Here is a 14,927-nt window from a genome sequence, read left to right as displayed (position 1 = left end):
TATACGCTAATTGAAAGTCTAGTCATCTTAAGATTAAGTATCATCTAAACAGAGAACCATCCCCAAAACAAATTCAATTGTGTTAGGATGTATGGCATAGACCTGAGTATACCAAATAAACAAACATATATCAAGGGAAGAATCAAGAAAAATTCAGTCTTTGACAAGAGTATACTGCCCTCTTTAGTATACGTAGAGAGTATAATTTGGGGGACTATACTCTCCCTACTAAGATTTAGTGGAAATGCCTGCAAATGGACCTTTATCCCTCATTTTAATGTGGAAGAATACATTCGAGGGACAGGTGAAGGAATATACAAGTGGGGGAAAGAATTTTGCCCTAACCTCAAGAATAAAATGAGATGAATGATTGCTCAGCTCTGGGAAAGTTGAAAGGCTGGAAAAGTGCTCAGAATAATCCCACCTTGACCCTGTTCTCTTTAAAAAAGGGGCAGTGAAGATTATGCACCTGCTTTCAAGATTCATTTGATATATCCTGCAACAATAATGTAGCATTCTTGGAATCCCGCAGTGTGTTTCTTGGCCTAGCCAATCTCAAAGGGCTGATATTCCCTAAATTATGGCACTTGAAACTTCACCCAATAAATTTCACTATGGATAGTCTTCAATTTACGACCACAATTGGGTTAAATGAATCACGGCCCATTTTATTATCTTTTTCCCCCATAGCTATTAAGTGAATGGCAACGGTTGTTAAGGGAAGCATGTGGTCACTGAGTGAATCCAGTCATCCAGTCATTCCCTCAATGACTCTTCTTCTTGGGAGCTGGCTGGTAAAGTTGCAAATGGTGATCAAGTGACCTGGGACACTGCAGCCAGCATAAATCCCTGCCATGCAAGGGCCTGAATTTTGATCACACGAGCGTGGGGATGCTGTGACAACCGCTAAGTGTAAGAGCCAGGTGTAAGACACTTCTTTCAGTGTTGTCGTAACTTCAAACTGTCACAAAACGAATGGTTGCAAGTCAAGGACTCTTTGCATGCAGTAGAGCACATGCAAGCAGGGTACTTCCTTGTGTACTTAAAGGGTCTTGGATGCAGCTCTGATGGAGGTGGGGAAATAAAGCTTTAAAGCAGTGTTTCTCAACCTTGACCATTTTAAGGCATGTGGACTTCAACTCCCAGAATTCCACAGCCAGCAATGCTGGCTGTGGAATTCTGGGAGTTGAAGTCCACATGCCTTAAAATGGTCAAGGTTGAGAAACACTGCTTTAAAGGAAAGTAGAACAAAGAGTAGACTCAGCTTTCCTCTGTATCCTCCTCCCTGATGCACAAGAACAGAAAATTACACTGAGTGGCAGTCGCTGCCAAACCAACTGAGAGTGGAAACGGGTGTGTGCACACTTGTCATATATTCTATATACTCATAGACTATAAGGTGCCAAAATACACCCAGAAAACTGGGTTCAGCTTATCCACGGATAGGCTTACCCACAAGTAATATGTTTTGGAAAGTATCCACATATTCTGCATATGCACATGGATAAGCAGATTTTTTTTAAAAAAAAATAAATAACCAAAATGCCACCCAAAAAAAATGTGCCATCCACATATAAGCTGACTGAAAATTAACACCCCCCCTCCCCCAAAAAATATCCATGGATTGGCTTACTTGTGGATGGTTCATTTTTTGTGGTATTTTGGTTAATACGGGGTCAGTGTATTTATCTGCAGATGGGCTCATACACGAGCATATAAGGTGCATAGTTAAACTTGAAAGTTTTCTCAAAAGCCATACAACCCTCAGTACGGTATCATAAACCAGAAAGACTCACAGCGTACCCGTAACTACCAGGAGCAATTATGGAAAAGTTTAAAAGGATGCAGAAAAAGAGAAAGTGGGGTTTTTTTTGGGGGGGGGGGAACAATGAGAGACTAGGGATGTCCATATTTGTTTCCTGACTCTTTCCATATTCTTTACAACCTGCTTGCAAACTGCAACTCGACTCTTCCCATAAACTTGCTAACTCTTGCCAAACGCCCCCTCCCCTCAATCCACATGTCTTTTTTTTTTGACATGGGATAGGAAAGCAAAGCCCTAGAATGAACTGTCTGGGGCAGAGGCCCAAAGAACACCTAGGCCTAACCTCCAGCAGGGATATCAAACTACATGAAAGTCAGAAACGATGTGTCTCATAGCTTCAAAACCCTAGCCTTATATTGGAAACACATGTTTCTGGGAAAAGAGGAATACACTAGGCAGACTTTTAGGCACCGCTTACAACGCAAGCAGCAGGGTGAGAGGGAAACTGTGGGGCGCAATTAGAAAGCCTCTCCCAGGCAGTCTAATGTTTCAATGGCTATAGAGGGGAAGAGCTGATACGTGGAAGTATGTTGGTTCTCAAGGCAGGATAGGTCTCCTTGCCAGACAAGCTGTGAATCAGCACCTATGTCCAGCTGCAACTGAAAAGGTGTGTTTGTGTAACTTGCAAGGGGGAAGGAAAACAGGGCTAGCAATGATGTAAGGCTTATTTGAAGGCAGGGACTGAAGGAGCACATATTTTCTTGGATGTCTGGTTCCAGAGAGAGGTGGCCCTCTGTGCCATTGAGTTTGCCTTCAGAAAACCAGAGGCTGTAGTTTGGAAGCTGTATACGTACGAGTGGCCAGTGGCAGGGATGAAATATATACAGCAGTGAACTCTGCTATCAGGGATCTGCTTCTTCCGATTAATATTTAGCTCTTCCTGGAGATACTTTTCATATTGATCGTTGATGAACTTCATAATGGGTTGCCAACTGTGCAAGGAAAGAAATATAACGTATTAGAGGCAAATGTCTCTATGCAGAGATTCCCTTTAAAAAAAATCAGTTCATTCACTTTCTCAAGCTTTTAAACCCTGATTGATTGCTATCAAGTTGTTTTCGACTCCTAGCGACCACATAGATTTTTCTCTTAAGGCTTTCTCTTAAGCATACTGAGTTTAATAAAAGGAGAAACTGTTGGCCAATTATTAACACTTTACAGGAAAAAGTGCACGGGCAAAGAATCACAGAATCAACTCATAGCCTGCTTTAAGTATACTATTATGAGCAATAAGAAATCATTACACTTCATTTTGACAGAATTGCTAGGCAGGCTAACATTTCCATTTTGGACTTTTTCAGGAGACATAGCAGTTCATTGCTTGCTGGTAGAGGCACACCACAGTCACCCAGTGCTGCTAAACAGAATTTCTCAAGTGCTTCCTATGAAAAGTTGGGATAGATACAGTCCAGGTCCCCACCCTTAATGTTATCATTTGATGAAACATTGAAGGTGTGCCTTCATGGTGGCAACCACAGCTCTTTGGACCCCAAACCTGACATCCAAGGGATCCCTATGCTTTTAGCTTCCAGAGGGCCATAAAGTCCTGACTCTTCCCTTGAACATTGGGATAGGATGGAGGTTGAGCTGGGAAGCTGTTGTTCTTACACCTGGGGGAGGGGAGAGGTACTTCTGCTTTTAGCTAGGTTTTTATGGATTGTTCTGAGCTGCCTAGAATCATGATATGAGATAGATGGCCATATAAGTCCTGTAAAAAAGTAAATACATATACAGTCAAATAAAGGTAGTTTCCTGAGCATGCAGTGTTCAGTATCAGGGTCTCTTTACCACAGAAATATAGAGCCTTCCTCTCTCCCCTGAATTTCTATTTATGCTCTTTGACAGACAGGCCCCATTAAAGTTAAGAGAGGAATGAAATCTGAAGCTAATTTGCATTTGCTGTATTTGGAGACATGCCACCATTGTTTTGTTGACTTTGGAAGGCTGATGTCATTTGATATTCCTTATTCCAGATGATCCCTTGCAAAAGAGTAAGGAAACAGCAAAATGTATTCTCAAGAGTCCTGTTCCTCCACTCGTATAATTCATATCAATCATGGAGGTGACCCTCTGCTAGTCGTGCACCATGGCATCACATTTTCCTACACATTATAGAAGGAAATCCATCATAGTTCTTTTCTGAGTAATTTAATTGGTTAAGCCAATCCTCATGAGGAAACATGTATAAGTAACTGCAAATCTCCATGTCCGTGAAGTACAGTTTGGTTTAGAAAATTTCCTAGCTTTTGGAAAACTCAATAAATTTTGGCATATCTTTTTGCTCTTTATCATCTAAAGCAGAGTAATTCCATTCCATTCTCCCCTCCTCCTAGGTGAAATGTATTCTTTCAAATGCAAATTAGCTTCAGATTTCATTCCTCTCTTAACTTTAAGGGGGTCTGCTTGTCAAAGAACATAAACAGAAAGTCAAGTCATCAACAGTACTAACTTCAACTCAAAATAATTTCCTTATTCTTATCCTGATTAAGTTCTTCTCTTTTTGCTTCCAGCCCAGAAGTGGGAGAAAGTCTGGTCTGAACTGGTTTTGCACCAGTCAGTCAATCAGGGTCAGTCAAAACAAAATAAGCCACATTATAGGAATAGCTAGAGTTTTTAAGGTACCAAGTCTCCTTGTCCTGAGGCATTTTCCCACTGAAAGTCCCTTACCAATTCTCATTGTTAATGTGGTCCCCAAATCCTGGAGTGTCAATGACAGTCAGCTTCATACGAACACCTTTTTCCTCAATATCTGAAATGGAATGTGAAGAAATTAAATAGCAACATATCACTTTGGGATGAGAGCAATTGAGTTTGTGGGAAATCCCTCTTTACGTGTATGTTTATCAAAGATGTTCTTCATAAAGAAGGTTAAGCATTTGAACCTTTCAAGGATCTTCTATCCTAGTCAACCAAAAGGTGACTCTTTCCTGGGCTGCTAACTTTCCACAAAAAAACAGGCAGACAATTTCCTGGCAACACTCACCGTGTGTGATGGACTTGATTTCAATTGTCTTGGGAATACGCTCTTCAGAACTTGGTTGGACTGATTTGCGACTGATCTTGGATTTGAAAAGGGTATTGATTAGAGTCGATTTTCCCAAGCCACTCTGACCTAAAAGGTAGCAGGAGACAAATTTCAGAAAGGCACGTTTCGTTAGTCAGGCCACCCCACGGCTAGGCTGAGCACATCCAAACTCTTCTTGGAAAACATGTGATGATACACACCAAAATGTACTGTTTGATTTCTATCTGGTTTACATTTTAGGACATTTATTTTGTCCTGTTTCATGGCCAAAATGGTTGTTTCTACAAAAGAAGCATTAAGGGAAAAACTGTATGCCAGATATGTCATAGGAATTACATGTAGAAGACCACCTTGCCTGAAGCTATTTGTTAAGTTTGCAAAAATAAAAGAATAATTAATAGGATAATTAAGAAGCAAAATAGAAGCCAATTTTTATAATACATGCTTAATTTCTGGTGTTTGCTTTGGCTTACAACCTGGTTTATTTTCTTCTTTACAATTCTGTAATTTGCATGACTACCTCTAACCCCATTTTCTAAGAAGCAAACAATATTCTCTCCAAGTTTTCTTACATTAGGAAAATCATTTCAGTCTTATCATCTCTTTATGAGAACTTCAAGGAGAAAGAAGTACATAGCTTTTAACTCAAAAAAAAAGAAAAGTGTTTCTGTCTGAGTTACATCTGCATGCTTTCTGTTATCTGAGAAGCTCAAAGTGGCATTTTTAACCACACTCCGGAATTGGTCATGCTAACTGGAGCTATTTGTGACTGTTCAGCAACATTTGGAGTCCATAGGTTTCCTGGTTCAACTCTATGAACTAATTTTAGATGACAAACAGCAAGGTTAGTTTGGCTTAAATTAAGTAGGTTGTGCTTAATTCCCAGTTAAATGAATAAATTAAAAAAATCACAACAGCATTTCGGCTTGGTCTTCTTCCAATTCAGTATCCCACCTTTTTCATAAATGAGAATCACTTCCACAATTTGTAATGTCAGTGCCCCACATGGCTGACAGGTATTAAATTATTTTCTTCTAATATTGACAGTATATAAGAATTTTTACAAGGCAGTCCCACAAAAAAATATTGCAATTTACCGTATATACTNGCTGAGATGAGTGATGGAAAAATAAGCTGTCTTCTATTTTTTTTAAAAAGGAATGCAAAAACATTGTTCTCCTTTCATTGACACTCTGCTTGTACAGTAAACCTGTGCTTATAAAAATGAGAGAACACAGCTCATGTTTCTGAAAATTATTCATGAATTCTGCTTTTTAGCAAGCTGAAAAGGACAACGAAGTGCTGGATCAAAATGCTAATTCTGGGTTTAAAAGTCCAGACATTCTTTTAAATGAATTCAACCGTCTTCTGAAGCCACAACCTAAACCAAAATTCAAAGAAGCTAAAAGATCAAAAAATGTCAGTGAAAAAAAAGTACATGAGCATGCCATTATTTAGATAAGAGGTGTTTAAGGCGATTGCTATAGCGGTTAAGTCTTACACAGAACACAGGAAATGTAATTTGCATGTATGAGTTACAAAAATCTCAACTGCCATTAATTTCAGAAAATTATGATAAGAAATGTGTATACTTAATACTACATATATTAACAGCAGCGAGAATTATATTTGCTCAATACTGGGAAAATGAAGAAATACCATCTGAAGAAGATAATTAAGAAAATTTTGGACTGTGCAGAAATGGATAGGCTCCCATTGAAAATGAAGGGGAAGCAAGATTCGGAATATTTTCAAACATGCGAAATTTTTTATAAATGGTTAGAAAAATGGAATAAAGGGTAGGAATGGAAATTGTATTACTATTAATGTTAAACACATAAACCCAGACAACATATTGCTTATTAAATACTAAAGATTGTTACTGTAAAAAATTAATAAAATATACATAAAAAAATCTCAACTACCAGGTCCTTTTAACATCAAAATCAGGGCACATTTTAAAACACCTATTCCTAATCTTCACTTCTTTCTTCTAATTAAAAAAAAAACCATTGTGAGTGTGTACTACCACACCTTGCTAGGAAAAAGCAATGATCTGGAAAGAACTAGATGGAAGAAAATTGTTTTTATTGTTTTTCATTGTTGGGATATTAATGCACGGACACTGAATCCCAGTATACAGATTGCACAAAGGAAGCGGGGATGTGGTTACAAAAGTAAAGAAATATCTGGTATAACACAATCAATCACATAAATATGTTATACCTTAATTAACAATACAAGTTTTATTTTACTATAAAAAGAGGAATGAAGAGAGTTCAGAATATTCTATCACAGCAGACAGAATACCAAATGGGAGATAAGGAAGATAATAGACCAGGCTGGCTGAGGAATTCTGGGAGTTGAAGTCCATAAGTCATAAAAGGGCCAAGTTTGAAGACCCCTGTAACAGACCATAAGCAACTGAAGACAACACTGAAGCTACCCAAGAGGCCCTATGCTTATAATACATGAGCCCAAGGTCCATACGTTGTTTTAATGTTTGATTGGGAACCATCCAGAATTGGTTAGAAAATGGGTGGCTATATAAATGGTTTAAATATATAAATAAATCATCTTGTGTGAAAGAGTGACACAAAAAGGATATAAAATAAATGAACTCCCTATTAGGAATAGTAGTTTATTTTTCATCTTGCTTAGTTGCAAAGGGTAGCCAAATTAAAAAAAAATAAAAAATAAAATCACATGTCGTTTCTAAAATTGTAATATACAGCAGGGGTCCCCAACCGTGGCAACGTTAAGACCTGTGGACTTTAACTCCCAGAATTCCCCAGCCAGCCATGCTGGCTGGGGAATTCTGTGAGTTGAAGTCCACAGGTCTTAACGTTGCCACGGTTGGGGACCCCTGATATACAGTATTTGTTCCTGTCATGAGGCACAAACTACTATAACCAGACACCCATCTTTAAAGGGCCAACAAAACTCTTAATTCTTTTGCAGAGACATCCTACAGCACAAGGCCAACTGAGGACTAATAAAGCTTCATACTTTAACCCAATTTAATTCCAACCTTCCTCCTGTATTTATAATAATGCTTATATTTATTTATTTAGGAACCCATATGGCTGCCTATATTATGTAAGATAAGACCGAGTGAAATGCCAAGTTTTCACAGCCCACTGAAGGGCTAATAGGATGGGGCTCCTCTGAATGGGTGAGGGCTGGGGGTGGGTTGGGGGGGGTGGAGACAGCCAAAGAAAAGCTGGTTCTACAGCCTGATTTAATACACTGTACATGTATATAACTATGCAGTATAAACAGTGAGAAGATTACAACTGAAAAAACGCTGGTATAAGAACTTCACAGCTTTAATTTTGCACACAATTTTGTTCATCCATAAAAATAAGCAGACCCAGAAATGAATCCAATCTTCCTAAGAATATTAAAATGCAGAGAAGTGAAGAGAAATGAAAAGCTTATGGGTGTCAAAGAAACCAGGAAACCAGATATACGGCCATATTTCTGGCGCTACCCTCCAAACGGCCACAAATAAAACAGAAAAATTCTACACTGAATGCTTCATTTCCTAAGCATATTGAGTCTGCTTGAGCCAGGACTTTTTTGAGATTTTATTAAAAACTGTGCACCAACCCCTTCAAGGAAATGAAACGAAGTATTTTTAACAGTCAAGTATTCAGTTAATGTGTACATCAAAACTGCAGTTTTAGCCACCCTCAAATAAATGTAAACTGTCTACATTTGTTAATCTGCTAACCATCTGGAGCTAAATATTTGTCAAATAATATATGCATACATAAAATCCTAGAAAAAGAAGAAACAAATGAAAATGCACTATTTGTTTTTTTTATAGACTCTTAGAAAGATGGCACGAAACTACTTGGGCTATAAATGGTTGGGGGAACAAAGGAGGACAATTTAGTTATCTTCAAGGTTGAAATTAAACTTGAAATGAATCATTTTCACTGATAAGCCAGGGTGAACAAGAATTACCAAAAGATAATCAGGCAAAGCAGGACTGACTTATAAGTTTGGAAATGAAACATTCCCTTCTATTTTCCTAGAAAGCAAATTTAATTATTTTGTAACAGAAGTTGCAGCTCAGCTGTTCTCCGTTCCCTGCCTTAGCCTGCTTTCACAAAAACATTTTCACATGTAATAGCCATAGTACTTTCAACTCTGCATCCCCAGAACATTGCTAAGTTTTAGCCACCATTCCATGTTTGATCTGTCTTTTTTTTTTGTCTGATAATTTTATTTCCCCCCCCCCCCAAAGACCTGGTATGGCCAGCCATAAAGCATCTATTTACCAGAATTAAAAATAAATAAATTAATTTTTCCTTTTTTTACATTACAAGAAACAAATAAAAATAAAAATACATTTTTCCTTAACAGTACTGTGTTATATATCTCATACATATTATTTACAATTATTTACATAAATTATCATACATTTTTATTTCTCTGCTCTAGCCAAACATAACATTTATTCCATATCTCGTAGAATTCTGTTGTTTCCTTGTCCTTTATTTCTAAAGTAAGCTTGTACATTTCTGAGCATTCTAATATCTTACGAATGATCATCTCGTTTGTTGGTATCTTTTCAGATTTACCAGAATAAAAAATTACTGCGATTGCTATATCAAACTGACCATACAATTAATACCAGTATCTACTATTGTCTTTTCAATCATGAACAATGTGTCACTGTAACAATCATGTAGGACAGGCATATCAAACACGTGGCCCACGGGCCGGATGTAGTCCATGTGGGCCACGCCCACTCCGGCCCAGCGAAGGCAAAGAAAATCCCGATACATCATATGCAATTAGGCTTTACACCCCTGATGTAGGAGATTTTACTTCAGAAGAGCTTTTTTAAAAGAAAGAAAGAAAGAAAGAAAGAAAGAAAGAAAGAAAGAAAGAAAGAAAGAAAGAAAGAAAGAAAGAAAGAAAGAAAGAAAAAGGAAGGAAGGAAGGAAGGAAGGAAGGAAGGAAGGAAGGAAGGAAGGAAGGAAGGAAGGAAGGAAGGAAAACCTATTTTCTAAACAGAAATAGAACTGCTTATGGAAATTAGATTATTATCCTACTTTTTAAAAATCTGTAATTCAAGAAAGCAAACATACTTAATTTTTCTGCCTCCTATTTTCCACACAACAACAAACATGTGAGGTGGGTTGGGTGGACAGGGACTGGTCCAAAGCCACCTAGCTGGCTTTTTTTGCTTAAGGCAGGACTAGAACTCACAGCCACCTGTTTTCTAGGCCAGCCCCTTCACCACTATACCAGACTGGTTCTCTATTGCTCACAGTCAACCACTCACAGTCAAGAATGTAGGTGTTTTACCCTTTCTGATGGAGCAAAGACTCTTTTTATTTGTTCGTGTATTCATCCTTGTTCGTCCTTAATTCAAAGTTCAAAGCAGTGAATGTAGAAGTGACACATTTCCTCCCCCTCTCCAAAAGTGAAAGAAGTCCTTTGTTCCCATGGAAGAATATTAGAAGGAAAATAGTTTCCCTGAACTAACATACACAAATGGTGGTGATGTTATACTTAGCTGGCCAGAACGTTCAATGATCAGCAGATTCTTCTTCAGCAACACTCACTCATTCTACTTTGTGAAGTCTAACTACAGAGTAAATGCATAAATTGAAGGATGCCTTTATTTGTCTTTTCAGGCAAGCACTTTTATCTTTCAGACCTTTTCTGTCATTAGTCTTTGGTATTGACCTTAAGGAACATGTTTTACCCTATTATCAAAGCATCAGAGAAAGAACTAGCTGCAAGCCACAACCTAACCATGAAGTGGAAATCAAAGTTTGCAAGGAGTGCAGCAAGGAGTGTATCTTCAAGTATTACAAGCTGATGTAGGATCAAGTGCTAGACTTGCTAGATTTTTCAGGCATTTTAAAATTCAGGTTTTTCTAAACACACCCATAATGTAGAAGAAACGAGGCATGAATAAAAGAAAAAGAGAGTGTTGGGGTTAGAACAGAGGGGCAAGGATAAAGTCAGAGGTATGATTTTGGGACAACAGGCTTGCATCTAATGAGAAGTAAACTTCGGATTAGCTATCCACCCTGATTGGTTAAAAAGGGACTAAAGGAAGTGGGTCATTATTTAGGTGAGGGTTTTTTTAGCAACCTCTGTTACTTTTAAGAGATAACAGATTGAATTTTTATTTCTTTTAAAGACGAATTATACAGCACCTTCAAATAACCTTCAAGAATGGGACAGGCAAGCAGTATTTTTTTGTTTTGTTTTGTCTTGTTTTTTAGTGGAAAAAAAATCAATCACAGAATGCTAAGCAGCATAGCTGCTTATCAAAGTTGAAATGGCTGATTAAAGGCCACATGTCCTTGACTTTTGAGGCCCCAGTCAGGACAAAGAGGCTTATTAGAGAAAACACACAATCACCTTGACATTCAGAGCATAAACCATTTTAGTAATCAACAGAGGGATTTATCAAATTGCATTACCTTAAGAATTCATAAATGTTAGTTACTGTTGTTCATACACATGGGTAAAAAGAAAACCATCAGGAGTGGACGGGTTAAAATAGAATGGTGTGGGGAAATCAAAGGGCACACTTTTGGTACCCTCCAGTTTTTCTGAATCTTAGCTAGTGTGACCAATGTAGTCTCTACACAGACACACCAAAGTAAGAAGGCTTACCAACAACCATGATGTTGAACTCAAAGCCTTGTTTCATGGCTTTCCTTCGCATCTGTTCGAGGATGGCATCAATCCCAACGTAGGCAAAGTCGGCAGCTGGCTTCTCTGTCCTTGCCGGTGCAACTTGCTTGAGGCCAGCATCTCGAGTGGCATCCATCACACTGCTGGGATAACTGGGAATGGTCTCTGAACCTGTTAGTGAAAAACCAAGCCGCCAATCAATAGAATATATTTACTCACCTATTATTGATGCACATAAGTAATTAAAATATCTTCATAGATATAGGTGGAAAGGAAAGGAAAGGAGAAAGGAAAAAGGAAAGGAAAATCTACTTTAAAGGACAGTGCTTGTGAGAAAAAAGAGAAGATGCATTTGTGTACAATACTTAGCTTTATATAAAAAGTGGAATATAAATTGGAATATAAAAGTGGAATATAAATTTAACAAAGGGGATAACCACAAAAAAAATCTTTTTTCAATCTCTTTTCTCATTCTTTCCTCTTAGTATAGGATTTTATCTTGCTTTATCTTGTAGCATGTTTCCCCCTGTGTTTTATCTCTGGGTATTCACATCTTTTACTGAGAATAGTTTGTAATCTGTTTGGCTTGGTACCATGTTAAATGCTAAGTTATCAAAAACATTTTAAAATGTGAACTGATAGAAACCCAGGATTTTCAGGTCCTCAACGTGCCTTCTGATTCCAGATTTATAACATAGTGTGGTGGTAATACTGTTAGATCAAAAAATGAGAGAGGGAGGAGGCAAATGCCAAAATCCCTCTCAAACACTGCTGAAATAATTACATTTTTAGTCATGGGGGAGGGGGGCTTCTACCCTATCTATTGATTAACAAATCTGGAAAGTATAGGAATAGTTTGGTATCTGAAAATCAGGTACTAAGCTTTTGACACAGAGGGAGGTTAGTTGAGATCCTATTTGTCCAGTTCCTGATGTTTCGCGTCTATCCAGTTTCCCACTTCTCAGCCTTCAAATTAATCCTCATACTGCTGAACAATGCTAAGCCACATTTTGATTCGAACCTTGCCAAATAGTTTGGGATTCTCTGGCAATGCTGGTGGTGAATCCTACTGTAGTTAAGCTTCGTTCTATCTTGGTTCTCTGTAGCCCCTATGCTACAAAGGGATGAACATGCTCCCCCAAGTTTAAAACATAACACAGAGACAAAGCCCAAGAAAAAAAAAAAAATTCCATTTTTTTCTTTCTCTTTGTGTATGTACATAAGAAAGGTTATCTACACACCATTGTAAAATTAAAGGCCTCTCACTACAAAATGACATAGTATTTTCAGGTTTTTTAAAAGTTTGCAAGTTGTCATGGATTCAGCTAACATCCTTAGTTCTTTTCCCTTCTGTTGGCAAGGCCTCTTTGTCATGATCTCATCTTATTCCTTGATACAAGGATTTGTCTATTCAATAAAAAGCGTTGGAAGACTTGGCTCCTGCAATATCTTAAACAGAGCCATCCATTACAGCCACTGGGGACGTGAGAAACCTTTAAGCCAATAGCATGAATTTAGCACCCAAGGTTCCAGAATAAACTGAGTGTAAAAGCAATAAATGACTGCATGGACATCATGCCAGAATCCTCCATTAGGAAGAAGAAATATATCACTGTTGTTAATCACAGTAAGAATGCCAATACGTTTACAAAATGCTTCATACCACCCCATCAAAAGAACATAATCATAAGGATATTTACTCAAAATTTTCACATCCGGTAACCCTTTCTCCCTTACCAGTATGATGTGGCTCAAAGTCTTGATACAATACAGATACAGTCACTCTTTAACCTTGGTGAAGGAGACTTTACTGAATTGTTGTCCCATATTAAGAAACTGTATTAGCTCTTCATCATTGGCTCCTCTAACTTCTACCATGTTTCTCCAAAAATAAGACCGGTCTTATATTTTTTTTCCTCCAAAAGAGGCAGTAGGTCTTATTTTCGGAGATGTCTTATTTTTTTCCTGACACCTGCCTCGCCTCGTGGTGGCGACACCAACAGCCCTGTCCATCAGGAGCCTGTGTGGCCGCTGGCCCACCTCTGTGGCTGCTCGCAGCTGCTCGCAGGAGGCCGCATAGCCCACAGTGCCAGGCTGCCGCCATAAGGTGAGGGAGATGGGAGAGAGGGTGGAACTGCCCCAAGTGCTCCACAGGCGCCCAAACACTTTTCGCCCAGAGAGAGACTGGAACCTTCATCTGCTTGCAAACGGAGCGGTTGGAAACCAAGGCATTCGCTCCGTTTCCAACCACCTAATTTGCAAACAGACGAAGCTTCCAGTCTCTGGGCAAAAAGTTTTGAGCTCAGTTTCTAGGCGCCCAAACACTTTTCACCGGATAGAGAAATGACCAGAAACTGGAACCTTTGTCTGCTTGCAAATGGGGCGGTTGGAAACGGAGCAAATCCCTTGGTTTCCAACCACCCCATTTGCAAGCAGATGAAAGTACCATTTCCCTCTGGGCAAAAAGAGCACGGCACATCTGGATTATCTGCCTCCCCCCCTCACCTCTGCCTCTACGCTGGATTTATATGACTTATATGCACTGCTGGTGGGCTGCAGCTGCTGCCAGATACCATCGGCCCCTGCACACTTGCCGCCACTTGTGCTGGTCATGCCCAGGCTTATTTTTGGGCTAGGGCTTATATTAGGCCCACCCCAAAAAATCAGGCTAGAGTTTATTTTCAGGGTGGATCTTATTTTCAGGGAAACACAGTGGTGGCATTGTTAACCCAGGCTAGAAGTAGTAGTATTGGTCTCAAATTCAGAAACTTTGTGAAACCGTGTAGGATCAGATCAAAAATCTGTTGGAAACCTGAGAGCTGTCCTGTGAATTTCAATTTTAATAACTTGATGTACAAATAAGAACTTTCTAATCTATCCAGTATCTCTCAATCTGGTTCATTCAATGAAATTGAATGACACATTTTTTAAAACCTTACACTGGTTTCTGAGACAGGGAAGGTCACATCTGCAAGCATCAATCTGCCACAGGCATCTTTGTTGGTGGCCACCAGGCACCCTGCTCCTTTTTATCAAGTTTACCTTAATTCAAAATAATTAATAAAAAGGCAGCATTTGCAAACACCTACTTTAATCATTTGGACCCCTCTGGAATGGTAAAGAACATTCCAGGGGCTACTTTGTGTTCTGGCAAATGGGTATTTTATGCCTATGATGGCAGCCATTTTCAGAGCATCCAAACCCTCTGAACATTCCAGATGTGCTTCTTGCCCTAATATTATTTTCCTTGTTAACCCTCAAATGTTTTTTCTCATCTGGAAATTGCTCTAGCAACTGGATCCCTTTGGCAATGTGTTTACTTAATTAATTCAGTTAAAGACCTAATAGTTGAATACGCAAACTCTGTAAAAGCTTTTTTAGTATTAATCTGGTTAAATGATT

The 14,927-nt window shown here is 38.7% G+C and overlaps 1 protein-coding gene across 1 annotated transcript in view; it reads right to left on the bottom strand.

Moving 5' to 3' along the window:
• The window catches only part of SEPTIN9 (septin 9), a gene marked incomplete at its 5' end in the record, with an annotated part of 52,691 nt that overhangs the window by 12,861 nt on the left and 24,903 nt on the right, over positions 1-14,927 (bottom strand). The window contains 4 exons of the mRNA XM_015820787.1: positions 2,620-2,757; positions 4,493-4,574; positions 4,809-4,937; positions 11,505-11,696. Coding sequence (XP_015676273.1) covers positions 2,620-2,757; positions 4,493-4,574; positions 4,809-4,937; positions 11,505-11,696 — 541 coding nt within the window. The remainder of the gene's footprint in view (positions 1-2,619; positions 2,758-4,492; positions 4,575-4,808; positions 4,938-11,504; positions 11,697-14,927) is intronic.

The sequence above is a fragment of the Protobothrops mucrosquamatus genome, unplaced genomic scaffold, assembly GCF_001527695.2.
Source record: "Protobothrops mucrosquamatus isolate PMUCROS unplaced genomic scaffold, P.Mucros_1.0 scaffold1183, whole genome shotgun sequence".
Taxonomy (NCBI): Eukaryota; Metazoa; Chordata; class Lepidosauria; order Squamata; family Viperidae; genus Protobothrops; species Protobothrops mucrosquamatus.
Note: the sequence above shows the minus strand (reverse complement) of the source record. Positions and strands in the feature narration are given on the sequence as shown.